Raw genomic sequence first — 15,307 nt, forward strand, 5'->3', positions numbered from 1 at the left:
AACTAGTCAGTGTGTGTGGGCATGCACGCTGCGGTATCGGATATCAGGGGGGCGATATTACAGTGTGTGGAAATGACCACGATAGGATCATTATCGGGAATGTCGGTAAATGCAATTGGAAGTTGACCGCTCTCAGCCGGTGTTTCTCTGGTCATCTCCTGACCACACCACCAGACCCAAATGATACCAGAAGTGGTCCAGCCGCTCACCCCAACAGTTCAATGACCAGATCTCGTCCACTTTGGTCACACACGTGTGATTAAATTGAACAATGATCCTGTTAGTCAGTCTGAGCAACAGAATCGTTCCCTATCTGGGCAGATTAAGAAGTATTTATTTATGGATGACTTCTAGAGACAATGACACCCACTGCTGGGACAGAACACACCTCCGAGTCCCATCTGTGGTCAGTTTGAAGGTTCCTAAAATCACTCTTAGCATAGTTACCAGAGCAATAAAAAACACGGGACAGATTTAGGCATTAGTGATAAACATAAGTTTAACTTTTTTTCCACTTTATTCCTATTATTGATTTCAAATACTTTTCAGAGGTTTTTTATTTTTAGCACACCCCAAGGAGGTGCGAGATAAAACAGCATATTTTCCTCTTTTATGTACCACGTTAAAAAACAATTGAATAGCTTTTAACACGGCTGCCTCTCGCACACCCTATACTTTCAATAGACCGTCTACCAGACCGCGAGAGGACCGTTTGTTGAAAAAAAAACGTAGCGTTAAAAATGGAATTGAATTGCGGGTAAAGTTAACCCGCTCGAAAACTTATCTAAAAACAGAGTTAAAATGACTTAACGCGGCCAAAAAAAAACTTGCTGATAATTAAGTACCCCCCCTAAGGGCCTGGGCAATCTTCGGATGTAAGTACATTTGTATCTTGCATGAATTCGCTCTGCGTATGTGTTAGAAAGGGAACTGCGCCAATGAATGCAATTCATGTCTGAACACAAATGACACTTATGGCTGCCTACAACTTGAAGGGCAGGAAGGGGCAGATGAATGTAGGTATTGTGCCGTAAGGTTTTACCGAGGTTCCGCAGAGGGCGTTTCGATACAGCTGTGGCCAATTCAAGTCCTGAGTATCTTGTATGTGCACTTTTTTTAGCCATCATTTGCACCAGCTACAGTGCCCACTGATAGTGATGACTGGCACGGCATAGTCTTTATATTGAAAACTACATGAAAAAACAGTCAGTATTTAACTTATGTGCAAAACAGAATGCTAATTTGGACCCCTTGCATTGTAACATGGTTTTGTCCAGGAGACTGAAATAAAAAGGTTCTTCAGTTAAGATCCTTAATGAATCAGGCCCTAGAATCTGATTGGTTTTTCAAACCCACCGGAAAACTCTCAGCTTGATACATTTACCCCTGGGTGCGCTATGGAAGGACGAGATTGTCTTCCCGTGTGCGAGGTGTGTATTTACCTATCACGCTTCTCAAATAGCTGATCGTAAAGATGAACCTCGGATGTGGAGAGCCGTACTCCGGTTCGCGACTTGGACCTGTTGGACAGACTGGGTTCCTCCGTGTTGTTCGGACGCCCGTGGAGCGTATCTCCCGGCTAACATTGTGGACTCACTGTGTTACCCACCTAAATTGTTTAACCTATTGCTACTATACTTTACTGTACTCGGGAACTGGTCCAGTCTGTACAATACTAACACGTGCCGCCATCAGAGCACACTACAGTTGCTGAAGTAGATTGAATTTGCACAACACAAGGGACACTACTGAATTTAGCACCTGATTACACTCCTGTACTTACTATTTATTGTACTTTGAGCGCACATTGTATTATTTCTCTATTAATCCTGTTTAGGAGTGTGGTTTACTCTTATACACATAGCAGCTCGTACGATACCGACCCTACGCTGTCAGTTTGCTTCCACTGCACCATGTTCTTATACTGCATTAATAATACGTCTGTTATTCGTAGGATGGCAAGTCATTCTGGAAGTACTTCCTCACTCGCAAATAGAAAATATGCCTCCAGCGAGCGGGTGGGGAGCCCGAAACTCCAGCCCGGTGAAGAGGGGAGTTTCTACGCATCCTGCCGAGCCGCCTACCTGACCGTCTTCAAGAGCAGCCTGGAGAACATCACAGACAAGACGCAGCTGTGTCTAGGTACTGACCCTCACATGACTCTCATAATACAATATCCCTATTTTATATTAAACACTAACTGGTGGCAAACAATAACATGATGGCTTTCATTCATTGGTCTAAATTACACTAGACTGAGTAACGCTAATATCTGATTGGTTGAAGTGGATTAGAACACATGTTGAAGGTGCTATTTATCGGATGATATCATCATCATCATCATCATCATTTATTTATATAGCGCCATTAATTCCACAGCGCTGTACAGAGAACTCACTCACATCAGTCCCTGCCCCATTGGAGCTTACAGTCTAAATTCCCTATTATAGACACACACTCACAGACAGACAGAGAGGGAGAGACTAGGGTCAATTTTTATAGCAGCCAGTTAACCTACCAGTATGTTTTTGGAGTGTGGGAGGAAACCGGAGCACCCAGAGGAAACCCACGCAAACACGGGGAGAACATACAAACTCCACACAGATAAGGCCATGATCGGGAATCGAACTCGTGACCCCAGTGCTGTGAGGCAGAACTGAGCCACCGTGCTGCCCCACTTATGGAAAATTATTATGGAAACGTTCCGATAGACGCAGGACGCTAGACAGGACATCACTGTGTTCTGCCCATGGGCCATAAAAACCACAAACCTCTGCTGATGCCATGCTCAGGTTATGTACTATAAAAACTAAATGCACTGTATGTTTATAATAAATCTGAGCAGATACCGAGAATTGCATATCAGTCAGAAGGAAGTGGTACTGCGCAGTATTTCATTCTTATAAAATATGAACAAATACCGAGAATTGCATATCAGACAGAAGGAAGCGGTACTGCGCAGTATATCGTGCTTATAAAATATGAACAGATACCGAGAATTGCATATCAGGCCGGAGGAAGTGGCACTGTGCAATTTACAGTACATGTAAAATATGAACAGATACTGAGAATTGCATATCAGACAGGAGGAAGTGGTACTGTGCAATATATCGTGCATATATAATATGAACAGCTTTTGAGAATTGCATACAGGACAAAAGGAAGTGGCACTGTGCAATTTACTGTGCATATAAAATATTTACAGATATGGAAAGTTGCATATAGAAAATAGAAGTGGTCCTCTACTGTTATGCCTGTAAAATATGAATAGGTATTGAGAGTTTCCCACAGAACATAGGAAATCTTCCGGGCAGTGAATGTACAATATCTAGGTTAGGTTCCAGGTAATTGTAGACTGTGCATCGGTTGAAGCTCTGCATGACAGTTCTTTGTCCTCAGTCTCTCTGGGATCTCTAACGCTTTTCATGGTAATATGGTCTATGAATAATAATGTGAACATTTCTGGTGTAGAGTAGCTTTATAACACTGTATGCCTTATTTAATGACGGATAAATAAAACACTTAAGCTGGGTACACACTACTGGTTTTTCAACCAATTATCATGCCAATCACACAATAAACGACTATTAGATCCGATATAGCATTAGTGTGTACGCTCCCACGATCATGTTTTATCACACCAAAGCCCATTGTATCGTTTGATTTGATTCTATAAACGATTGAACGATGTCGGTCAAATGATGAAGTGTGCATGCACTCACCACCAGCAGTGTAGGCAGAGCTCCATAGTTTACAGAGTCACAATCTTTTCAGCCGATGGTTATGAAAGATACAGATCACAGGTCTGAAGGTAAACCGTATAGGTGTGTAGATTTCCATTGGCTAAGTGGTCAGCACTTCTGCCTCACAGCACTGGGGTCATGAGTTCAATTCCCAACCATGGCCTTATCTGTGTGGAGTTTGTATGTTCTCCCCGTGTTTGCGTGGGTTTCCTCCGGGTGCTCCGGTTTCCTCCCACACTCCAAAAACATACTAGTAGGTTAATTGTCTGCTAACAAAAATTGACCCTAGTCTCTCTCCCTTTCTCTCTGTCTGTGTCTGTGTGTATGTTAGGGAATTTAGACTGTAAGCTCCAATGGGGCAGGGACTGATGTGAATGAGTTATCTGTACAGCGCTTCGTAATCAGTGGCGCTATATAAATAAATGGTGATGATGATATTAAAACTTCAGCCTCTAGGGGCGCTGTTCATCAAACATGAAAAGGCATTGTGTACCATGCACAGAGGTGTTTGCAAACATTGCCATGGCCTTGTCTTGTAGCTGAACATAAGTTATTGTTCTCTGTCCTCCAGACAGGAAGTCAGGTGTGCCTAGGGAAAATATCTTCACTGCAATAAAAGCCTTTTAACAAAAAAATCTGTTTTATTTTATAGAAAATAACTTGCATTTTGTGGTCCTCGATCATTTAATTCTTTTACAACACTGATTCTTTTAAATTTTAGCCCTCACTTACAAACACTGGGGGCAGCCATCTTGTAGAATTAAACAACATTCATGAGAAGTCGGCCTAAAAATGTACTAGGAACCAGTGAGGCTTCATGGCTTCTCGTGATGATTGGTCCAGCCTACATAATGATGGCGGCAGCGGGTAGACTTTAATTCCAGGGGCGGGTACACCGGCAGAGCCCGTACAGCACAGCGGAGACAACCGGCACAGCGAGAGTTAAACGGCTCCCTTCTAGCGTGTTGATAGAGAGATAAATCCTGATGACACGTTGGATTTTTTCAGTCGTGATATCCTAATTACGCCACGGCTAGTTTAACAGGCGGTCACATTCAGCAGATGTGCTTAGCCTAATGAAGGCTTTCAACATTAGGGCAAAAGATTTTTTTTCTTCCCAGCAGCTAATGGCAGGTTCCTCATAATCCCGCTTCAAAAATAGTAGCTCGGAGAACAAATGTTATCTCCTCTCGGCTTGTTATGCCTTTCATCTCTTTCCACCAGCCACTTAAGCAATTGACCAATTATTATTATACGAGGGCTGGTGTCAAGGTCGCAGAGAACAGGCTGTTAGAATACCAAATATTTCCCGTCATTAAATGATGATTAAACCGTCCTGGTCTGCAGAGTGCTGCGGGCCAGGATCCAGGGCCTAAGGGGTTAACAGCGCATACAATCTAGAGAGTGTCCTCAGGAGAGAAATGTGGAGGAATGAAAATAATGTTCCTGGAATATAATTCACAGAATATAAGGTTACAGGCCACAGGTCACATTACTAAATACATTTTATAGAGCAATGAATATATAGGGTGCTCCCTTGTCCCAGGGATGCTTTCTTGACAATTTATTGAATGGTAAACGCCAGCGAGAATTCTACTGCATTCAATAATGATCTGGCCACTAGGAAGCGCTGTTAATGGGTTGTCCAGATGATATTCATCATCATCATTTATTTATATAGCACCACTAATTCGGCAGCGCTGTAGAGAGAACACATTCACATCAGTCCCTGCCCCATTGGAGCTTACAGTCTAAATTCCCTAACACACACACACACACACACACACACACACACACACAGACTAGGGTCAATTTTGATAGCAGCCAATTAACCTACCAGTATGTTTTTGGATTGTGGAAAGAAACCTGAGCACCCGGAGGAAACCCACGCAAACACAGGGAGAACATACAAACACCACACAGATAAGGCCATGGTCGGGAATCAAACTCATGACCCCAGCGCTGTGAGGCAGAAGTGCTAACCACTGAGCCACTGTGCTGCCCATGAAGCTCCCAACTGTATTTATGGAAGAAAATGCAATTGTGGGGTGTGTAAATTAGTGTATTATCAATATTTGTGTTTGTTTTTTTTGTTAGTTAGAAGAATATATAAAAAAAAGCATCTAAACAATATACATCCAGGGTGGAAAATATTATTGAATTTGAGCCTTTTAAAGCACAGTCACATCAGAATATGTTTAATGTTCTTTATTTAATGCATAGAAAGTGTATTAAGAGTAGAACACACTGATAGAAAAATACTATAACATTAAAATAATCCAGAATTATTAATATGGTGTATATTTTCCATTTAAAGGACCATAAAAGATTGAGAGCTGGACAAAGTGCTAGTATGGCACTGACAGTTAATCATTCCACCCTGTTGCTCCCAACGCCTGGGATGTGTTCAGCCTTGATGTGCCCACAATATGATTTATATTGATGTCCTCTCTCTACGCAGCTCTCCAGCAGGCCGGCAGGAACCCGTCTAACAGGTCACTAAGCAGATATTGGACCGCGAAGACCAAGGAACTAAACTTTGATGATTTTTGCGCCATCGTGAAAAGAGAGAAACCGGCCACGAAAGCCGAACTGTTCAAAGCCTTCCGAAAGGTTGATCCCGCTAACAAAGAATATATTCTGCATAGCGACCTGTATAAAATCCTCACCACAGTATGTACTGCAAATTCCTTTATACAAATATCTAATTACTAAGTATATATATATTAGAGATGAGCGGTTCAGATTCGGAGAAATGCGACAGTTCCGAATTTTGGGGTACCGTGTTGAACTGAGCCGCGACTCTGTTTCTTGCGCCAAATTGAGATCTGAAAACTAGGCCAAACGTCATTTCTGTTAGAATGTCGGATCTCGCCAGATTTGGATCAATATCTTTTATATATAGCTCTCCCTCCTTTTCTCATCTGTCATGTTAGAAGTGATAGCATCAGGGCCGGTGCTAGCGTTATCGGCGCCCTAGGCAAAATTTCAAAGGAGAAGAGGAAACCATAAAACTACATTACCCAGATCCCTCTGCACTTCCTGGTATAACGACATATTTCAGATGTTTAACTCTGGGAGAGGTATGTAAGGGCGCATCATATCAGATAAAGAAGAGGACGGCGGCGGCCATTACAAAATAGCAGCAGGCGCCCCTCCGCCGCTGCACTTCTGTCCCAAACCCCTGACAGCGGTTTGGGACAGAAGTGCAGCGGGGCGGAGGGGCGCCTGTTGCTATTTTGTAATGGCCGCCGCCGTCCTCTTCTTGGAACAACTGACTAGATTAGACAATCTAGCGGCGCCCTGCAGGTCCCGGCGCCCTAGGCAACTGCCTAAGGTTGCCTAATGGGAGCGCCGGGCCTGGATAGCATGTGAGGAGGAGAGTGGCTGCAATTCTGTGCTAAGAAAGTCGCTTGGAGAGGGTAAGAAACACATATATATATATATATATCCACTTTTTCTAACTCGCAGTTTAGTAAATATACCACCTAGTGTACAGTCAAAAAAGAAGTGTAATAGTGTACACACTGTGGTAAGTAGATTATATTTTAGTAATGAGGACAATCTTATATCGATGTTCACTGGTGGTTGTTGCTATTGCTGTCTATAGGTGGTCGTTAGACCCAACAAAACCATATAATATAAGTAAACAGGTCTGGCGCTTATACTCTAGAAAATCTACAAAAGTATCACAAATAGTCCAAAAGTTGGTAACTCATATAAAATACTCAAATCCAAGTAAGATACTGTCCCAAGAGGAAAGAAAATGTCCTCAATGTCCATAGGTTTTCAACATTTTTTGATCCATAAACAGATGTTGCAAATCCGGATATATATTCTCCACCGATGTTCATACATCTGAATAAACGAAAAAAATCGTATTATCCTATGTTAAATATACAGTCTCCCTCGATCAATACCCGTGTGGTATTAATAAGTTAGACCCAACAAAGCTGGATTCCGTGCAGAATTTGTCAGGTACCAGGATCACAGTCTCTCTTTTTGTTATATCATTTGTGTTCCAGAATAAAAAGAACACATACCCATGGTGTATACTGTTGGATAATTAAGGGCTACATGAAGTCTAAGGGGTATTGCACTCTCCTGGTCCAAAGAAAAATAAGGCTTTGGACATTTATACCAATGTCTGTGTGATTCCACTTGTGTACAGGAAATATATTCTCAGAGAAAAATACATATCCAATTTAATTTGATGCACAAAGTCATTTTTTTGTCTAAAATCCAAATGTTTAAAATATTTAAAAATTAGAAATACAACAGATTCTTCATCAAAGTATTTACAATTTTAAGCATTTAGTTCTGTTTATAGTATAACAAGTCTATGTTAATGACTGTGCAATCTGTAGGTTTGTGCTTTGGAACACTAGTGGCTTTAAATCTACAAGGACAATTTCAATTTCTAAGCATTCAATATTTATACATACTCTGCCAGTTACTCACATCTATATTGTAATATGCTGACATGTAAAATCTATTCATCATTGTCTGCAGAAAGGGGAGAAAATGTCTCAGGAGGAGGTGAACGCTATAATCCATTTAGCTGACATAAACAGCGGCGGCAAACTAGACTACAATAAGGTAAGTACCCAAAGTTATCTCATTGTATAGTATAGATTATTTTATACTAGTAATTAGCACACGGTTACTGAACACAATCCAAAACATATTGTATCGCATGTCGTTGACCTGAATCACTAAAGAAAATTGCCAATAGAAGTGCTCCTACAGGAGGGAGGTTTAAAATAACCTAATTCTATCACTATAGCAGTTTCAGCAGTTTGTTGTATGATTGATGCTAAACAGCCACAAATCACAAATTCTCAGTGATGTCACTGGTTCCTACTGAAGTGATAGGCTGCATTCTCAGTGATGTCACTGGTTTATAGTGAATGGATAGGCTGCATTCTCAGTGATGTCACTGGTTCCTAGTGACTGGATAGGCTGCATTCTCAGTGATGTCACTGGTTTATAGTGAATGGATAGGCTGCATTCTCAGTGATGTCACTGGCTCATAGTGAAGTGATAGGCTGCATTCTCAGTGATGTCACTGGCTCCTAGTGAATGGATAGGCTGCATTCTCAGTGATGTCACTGGTTCCTAGTGACTGGATAGGCTGCATTCTCAGTGATGTCACTGGTTTATAGTGAATGGATAGGCTGCATTCTCAGTGATGTCACTGGTTTATAGTGAATGGATAGGCTGCATTCTCAGTGATGTCACTGGTTCCTAGTGAAGTGATAGGCTGCATTCTCAGTGATGTCACTGGTTCCTAGTGACTGGATAGGCTGCATTCTCAGTGATGTCACTGGTTCTTAGAGAAGTGTTAGGCTGCATTATCTGTGATGTCACTGGATCCTAGTGAATGGATAGGCTGCATTCTGAGTGATGTAACTGGATCCTACTGAAGTGATAGGCTGCATTCTCAGTGATGTCACTGGCTCCTAGTGAATGGATAGGCTGCATTCTGAGTGATGTAACTGGATCCTACTGAAGGGTTAGGCTGCATTCTCAGTGATGTCACTGGTTCCTAGTGACTGGATAGGCTGCATTTTCAGTGATGTCACTGGTTTCTAGTGAATGGATAGGCTGCATTCTCAGTGATGTCACTGGTTCTTAGTGAATGGATAGGCTGCACTCTCAGTGATGTCACTGGTTCCTAGTGACTGGATAGGCTGCATTCTCTGTGATGTCACTGGATCCTAATTAATTTATAGGCTGTATAACTACATTACTACTTAATTGCCGTCAGGTAGCACCTTAAATATACCAGCACAACACTGGTGTTTGAGGTCAGATAAGTAAAGCGCCAGCACTTACTGATGAATGATGTTCCTTCTCTTTTGCACAGTTCTGCAGTGAGTTCCTCAGTACCTGTGAGCAATGTGCCAAGACCGCGGTTGAAAAAATGGACACTAATAGCCGGGCCAAACGCCAGCAGTTTGGAAGCCACATTGAGACATCCCCTGAACGCTCCACCTCTCCGCGGACACAGAGGATTAGTGATGGTGACACAACACCACGAAAAGGTGAGTCTGAGAGAAGATGGACACTAGATAACAGGGTTATGAAGTTATTACCATTATACTGCTACTAATGTCATCATTAGCCTCTATTTTGTCATATGCTTATTTGATCAATATGTAACATGTTAGCAGTGTACAAACATTTGTATTTAAACAAATTAAACTCCCAGCTGTGCGGGACTTCATTCAGAAGCCCTGCTGGAGAAAACATGTTTTCCCCCAAACAGCCTGCCCCGTCTTCGGCTCGCGCAGCTGACCGACTTCACCGCCTGCCCCTCTTCCGATCTAAAGACCTGGGATGGAAGGTGGGAGAGAGGTGGCTGCGCTGCAGGGTATTGTGGGGTCCTGTAGTGATACAGTAGCAGACACACCTTATTACCTGCTCCACTAACCTGAGAGGAGCCCTGCAGCACAGGTGCCCTGCTACACGTCGCCCCCTGCTGGCTTTAGCTGTTAGCTAAGAAACTATGTCTGACCAAAGACCTGCACCAGGGAGTTAAGAGGAATGGATTTAAATAATAATAGTTTACATTTATTTTGATTGATCTTTTATACATTACCACAATTTATTATATTCAAACAGAATAGTTTTCTGCTTCCTTTTTGCCACTTAATGCAATAATGGGACTATTCATAGGCAAACCGAGGGGGTTTCATAGTGCCTGGAAACCCCCCTCCAAGCCTGGGGCACTGTATAATTGAGGTGGCTGGACCCTGCCCCCGCTTCACACGGCTCTGCTTGAAGAGGGAGAGCTGTGTGCACCTAACAGTAGTGCACACAGCATTGCCCATGTATATTATGGGGATAGGAAGAGTTGGAGAGCAGCCAAGCACTGTCTAGTATTATAGCCACGCCCCCATGCATGCTGGTCACGCCCACTGGCGGCGTGGTGTGGAAACCCCCCTATACAAATCCCTCGTTTGCCCCTGCTATTATATGTCTAAAGTCTATATTAATAATGAACCATTGTAAAACCAAGTTTCTTTGCTGTTTTAGTGGATAGTAAGTCACCGCGGCCGTCGTCCGCTCGAAGTTACAAAGCAACAACAAACACTGTGATCAACATGGCGCCTCCCAGCGCTAAGAATCCCAAACTGCTGGAGCCCAAAAATCTAAAGGTCGTTATCAAGCTTTGTAATCCTGTTTATAATTAACCTTTTTATTTTTAACAATGTCTTCCAGCAAGTACGGCTACTTGATAGAAACTTCATCTATTGGTTTTTTTCATAGTGACATATAAAACCTGTTATTAATATGATAGACGTCACTTTCTGCCACCCGCACCATTATAGTGATTGTGGAATACGACTCCCCACTGTCAGTGGGAGGGATAACGCACGCAGCGTCTCCAGTGATGTGGGAGAGGGCGCTCCCTTGTCGTTGGGGGCAACTGAGTGCAATGGACGTTTAGCTTTATCAATATAGACAAATCATTTTCTATCTTGCTTTGTTGCTAAGAATTGCGCTAAAGACGCTCCTTCTTGTATAGGCCAACAACGATTTACTAAAGATGTGTTCAAATCGGGTTGTTTTGTAGAACTAAAAAGGCTCGGCCACCATGCACTGGTCTGGGAACACCGCCAAACCCCCTTGAAACTAATTTAAATTAACATAAGATCTTATTTTTACATGTAGGTATCATATGAGGCACATTTTTTTGCATTCAACAGAGACATTCTAAGTTGCCCGACTAATGATGCCATATTTCTGAAAAAGTCTTTCCCAAGGCTGCCATGTTAAAGTTGTATCCTAGTAGATTTGTTTAACTTCTTTACCTGTTTACTTCTCATATAAAATGATCAGATCTGAGCAGTTCTATTATTATTATTATTATTTTTATCTGTGCCATTGCTAATCAGTCAGGGAACATAACCACTGTGGCAGGATCGCCATGGTAACCCTCAGTCAGCAAAGTCTGATCAGTGACGAGGAGCAGCAATTGCCCACTGAGCCAATAGACATAATTATCCCGTGTGAAGCCGTGGCTCCCGGGTCGCCCTGGAGGACCGCCTCTGCTCTCCTTCCCGTATTAGTCTGTTGTCATAAAATTGTGGCGCTACTGTACTATAACATGGGCCATTTACTTGTATGAGTCCCCGAGGGCCAAAGGTCGTATTACCAGATGCCTCTCTCGTATGGTTTACACATAGACCTTTTCTATCTAATTTCAGTCTCCTTTTAAAGGAGAACACTTGTAAAAAAAAAAAAAAAAAAAAAAATCATTTTGTAAATTGAACTTCCACCCCCCACCCCTCGCTTGGGGGTCCGATTGCCCAAATCACCATGATTTAGGAGGTACTTGCAATGGTTGCATTTAAGCCTTCTATATGTCAGTTGTTACCGTCGTCAGAACAATTGCGGCAAGTTATTATGTTGCTGAGTTTAACCCTTTGTTGTTAAGGGTTACCTGTATTACACAATTTTAGTATTTGTCCCCCTTATTAGCAGATGCTCCCCCACTCCTCTTAAACCACCATTGATTTTCATTTAGGAAACCGTTTTTTTAGTTACTGTGATAAATCACCTGCACAGCCGCCCCCGTGGGGTACACATCACATAATGTTCCCAGAGTCAATATTTGTAGAGTGTTATTATTGATCATTGTTCTTCGCTGTCTTCTACTTCCCTCGGACCACACAGAGGTCTCTAGTTTATGTCATTATTGCGTGCGACCTTAAACAACAGCTGCAGATATCAAAGCCATAAAGTGCAAACTGCCCGGGCTGCAGCGAATGGGGCCCCCGGGAGCCACGCCAGGCGCGTAAAATGATTACAGAACGCCGGCTGAAAATGCGGCAGTGACGGCTCCCCCGAGGTGTGTTCTCGTTTCATATAACAACGCCGGGGGTTCGCTTTCCACCCTGACCGCCTTTAAATCGTAAACAGCTTGACAATTACATTTCTTCCTGCGTTGCGTGTCGAAAAAAAAACCCAGCTGTTTTCTTGGAAAGCTGCGTAATGAGCCCAGATAGCTGCATCGTCCACGGTAACAATTGTGATCACTTTCTTGTGATCACAATTGTTACCCACATTGTTTCTGTAGGAGAAAATAGATGCTAAAGCTGGGTACACACTACAGGTTTGTCATCCAATTATCGTGCCGATCACACAATAAATGGCCACATCACGTTAGTGTGTACACTACAACGATCATGTTATATTATATTAAAGCACATCGTATCATTCGATTTGGTTTTATAAACTTCCTAAGAATCCTGATCAATGATGTCGGAAAAATGTGGAAGTGTGTACGCCCTCACCACTAACAGTGTAGGCAGATATCTGTAGAGTTTACAGAGTCACCATCTTTTATCTTTTCAGAAGATGGTTATAAGAGATGAAGATCACAGATTTGAAGGTAAATTGTGTAGGTGTGTACACAGGAATCTGCAGGATCATCGGGACTTTCAGTCATTGGTGAAATCGTTACAGAAATTGCATCTGAAGTAAGATTACATCATCATCATCTATTTATTTATATAGCGCCACTAATTCCGCAGCGCTGTACAGAGAACTCATTCACATCAGTCCCTGCCCCATTGGGGCTTACAGTCTAAATCCCCTAACACACACACACAGACCGAGAGAGACTAAGGGCAATTTAATGGCAGCCAATTAACCTACTAGTATGTTTTTGGAGTGTGGGAGGAAACCGGAGCACCCGGAGGAAACCCACGCAAACACGGGGGGGAACATACAAACTCCACATAGATAAGGCCATGGTCGGGAATTGAACTCATGACCCCAGTTCTGTAAGACAGAAGTGCTAACCACTAAGCCAATGTGCATTAGTGTATAACCAGCTTCCAGCTGTACACAGCTGATTGGACAAATAGCATACACATATGTGTTTGCACTCAAGCTCAGTCTGTGAGACCTGATAGAACAAAGGATTACTGGTGTCTGCATAAATTAATTTGTACTAAATCATGGTGACTTGGCCATGGGTTCTGTTAACTGAGGTGACGGGGGGGTTATTTAAAAAAAAAAAAAAAAAGATCTAAAAAATAAATTGGTAAAATAACAGCATTGGAGGCCTTGGTCAAGGAAGATAATCTGGCAGCATAGTGGCTCAGTGGTTAGCACTTCTGCCTCACAGTGCTGGGGTCATGAGTTCAATTCCCAACCATTGCCTTATCTGTGTGGAGTTTGTATGTTCTCCCCGTTTTTGCGTGGGTTTCCTCCAGGTGCTCCGGTTTCCTCCCACACTCCAAAAGCATACTAGTAGGTTAATTGGCTGCTATCAAAATTGACCCTAGTGTGTGTGTGTGTGTGTGTGTGTGTGTGTTAGGGAATTTAGACTGTAAGCTCCATGGGGCAGGGACTGATGTGAATGAGTTCTCTGTACAGCGCTACGGAATCAGCGGCGCTATATAAATAAATGGTGATGATGATAATCTGTACTTGTCGACAACCCTTTTCCCTTAACAGTCGATCTCCGCTCACCCATCTGATCTTTTGGGAACGAACAGGGTTTGTTTGTTTGTTTTTCGTAATCTCACATAGATCCAGAATAATTGAGTAACTACGAAAAGCAGTTTTTTCCCTATGGAATAAAAATATTGTCAGAAACATAATCGAGACAAAGCAATAATAATAATAATACACAAGACAAACACTTTGGGGCGTATTCAATTGTTAGCGTTAACGCTGAAAAACGAGCGCTCAAAAAATCTTACCGTTAATACGGTAATTACTCGTGGAATTTCAGCTCGCTGCTCCCTGAGCGGCGAGCTGAAATTCCGTGAGTAAACTACCGTATTAACACTTTTCGCGCGCAATATTAACGTATAAACGGTAAGATTTTTTGAGCGCTCGTTTTTCAGCGTTAACGCTGACAATTGAATACGCCCCTTTTTTTATCTGCTTAGTAACAATGAGGTTAATTGGCTCGAAGCAGGAACTGTCCTTTGGACCATAACCAGTGTTGTAAACCAGGGCAGGAATGTGCCTGATTCCGTCTTAAATTCTCGGTCCCTTTTTCAGGTGTTTTTGAGACTATTTAGAATGTTGCCAAAACCGTATTCTCTGTCTGCTCTTATCATCAATAGGACTGGCAAAGTACTCAGTCAAAAGGATGCTTTTTCCTGGAGGAGAACAATATAATTAGTCATCATTATAAGCTGCAGCTGTCCCTAAAATCTACAGTTTATCTCACAATCAAACCTTTAAACCTCAGCAAAACTGAAGGTATGTATCACTGTACTAGAACTATGGGTAGGAAATGGTGAATGTGTTGCCCTCTAGTGCTGGATTGTGGAATTACATAAGGCTCTTAAAATTTGTTGCAAAATGAAGTTTTCCGCCCTTTGCTCTGTGCCATTTGGTCTGATTGGTTATCTGACCAGAGGTGAAGCTAGAAATTACTGTGCCCGATGGCAACATTTTTGAAATGGCATTCCATTATCTGTTATTTATTGTACTGTTATTGCACTGAATCACTACAGTTTAATGCTACCCTCTGTCCATCTCTGGTGTGCTCATATCTAGACATGAAAATAAAAATGAGCAGATCTAAA

General features: G+C 42.3%; 1 protein-coding gene across 1 annotated transcript in view; it reads left to right on the forward strand.

Annotated features, from left to right (window-relative positions):
• EFCAB7 (EF-hand calcium binding domain 7) overlaps window positions 1–15,307 on the forward strand; it is a 31,220-nt gene that overhangs the window by 3,533 nt on the left and 12,380 nt on the right. The window contains exons 2-7 of the mRNA XM_075181812.1: window positions 1,955–2,142; window positions 6,205–6,416; window positions 8,256–8,342; window positions 9,613–9,790; window positions 10,785–10,906; window positions 14,840–14,978. Of these exons, the coding sequence (XP_075037913.1) occupies window positions 1,955–2,142; window positions 6,205–6,416; window positions 8,256–8,342; window positions 9,613–9,790; window positions 10,785–10,906; window positions 14,840–14,978 (926 nt within the window). The remainder of the gene's footprint in view (window positions 1–1,954; window positions 2,143–6,204; window positions 6,417–8,255; window positions 8,343–9,612; window positions 9,791–10,784; window positions 10,907–14,839; window positions 14,979–15,307) is intronic.

Source organism: Mixophyes fleayi, chromosome 8 (assembly GCF_038048845.1).
Source record: "Mixophyes fleayi isolate aMixFle1 chromosome 8, aMixFle1.hap1, whole genome shotgun sequence".
In the NCBI taxonomy this organism is placed as follows: Eukaryota; Metazoa; Chordata; class Amphibia; order Anura; family Limnodynastidae; genus Mixophyes; species Mixophyes fleayi.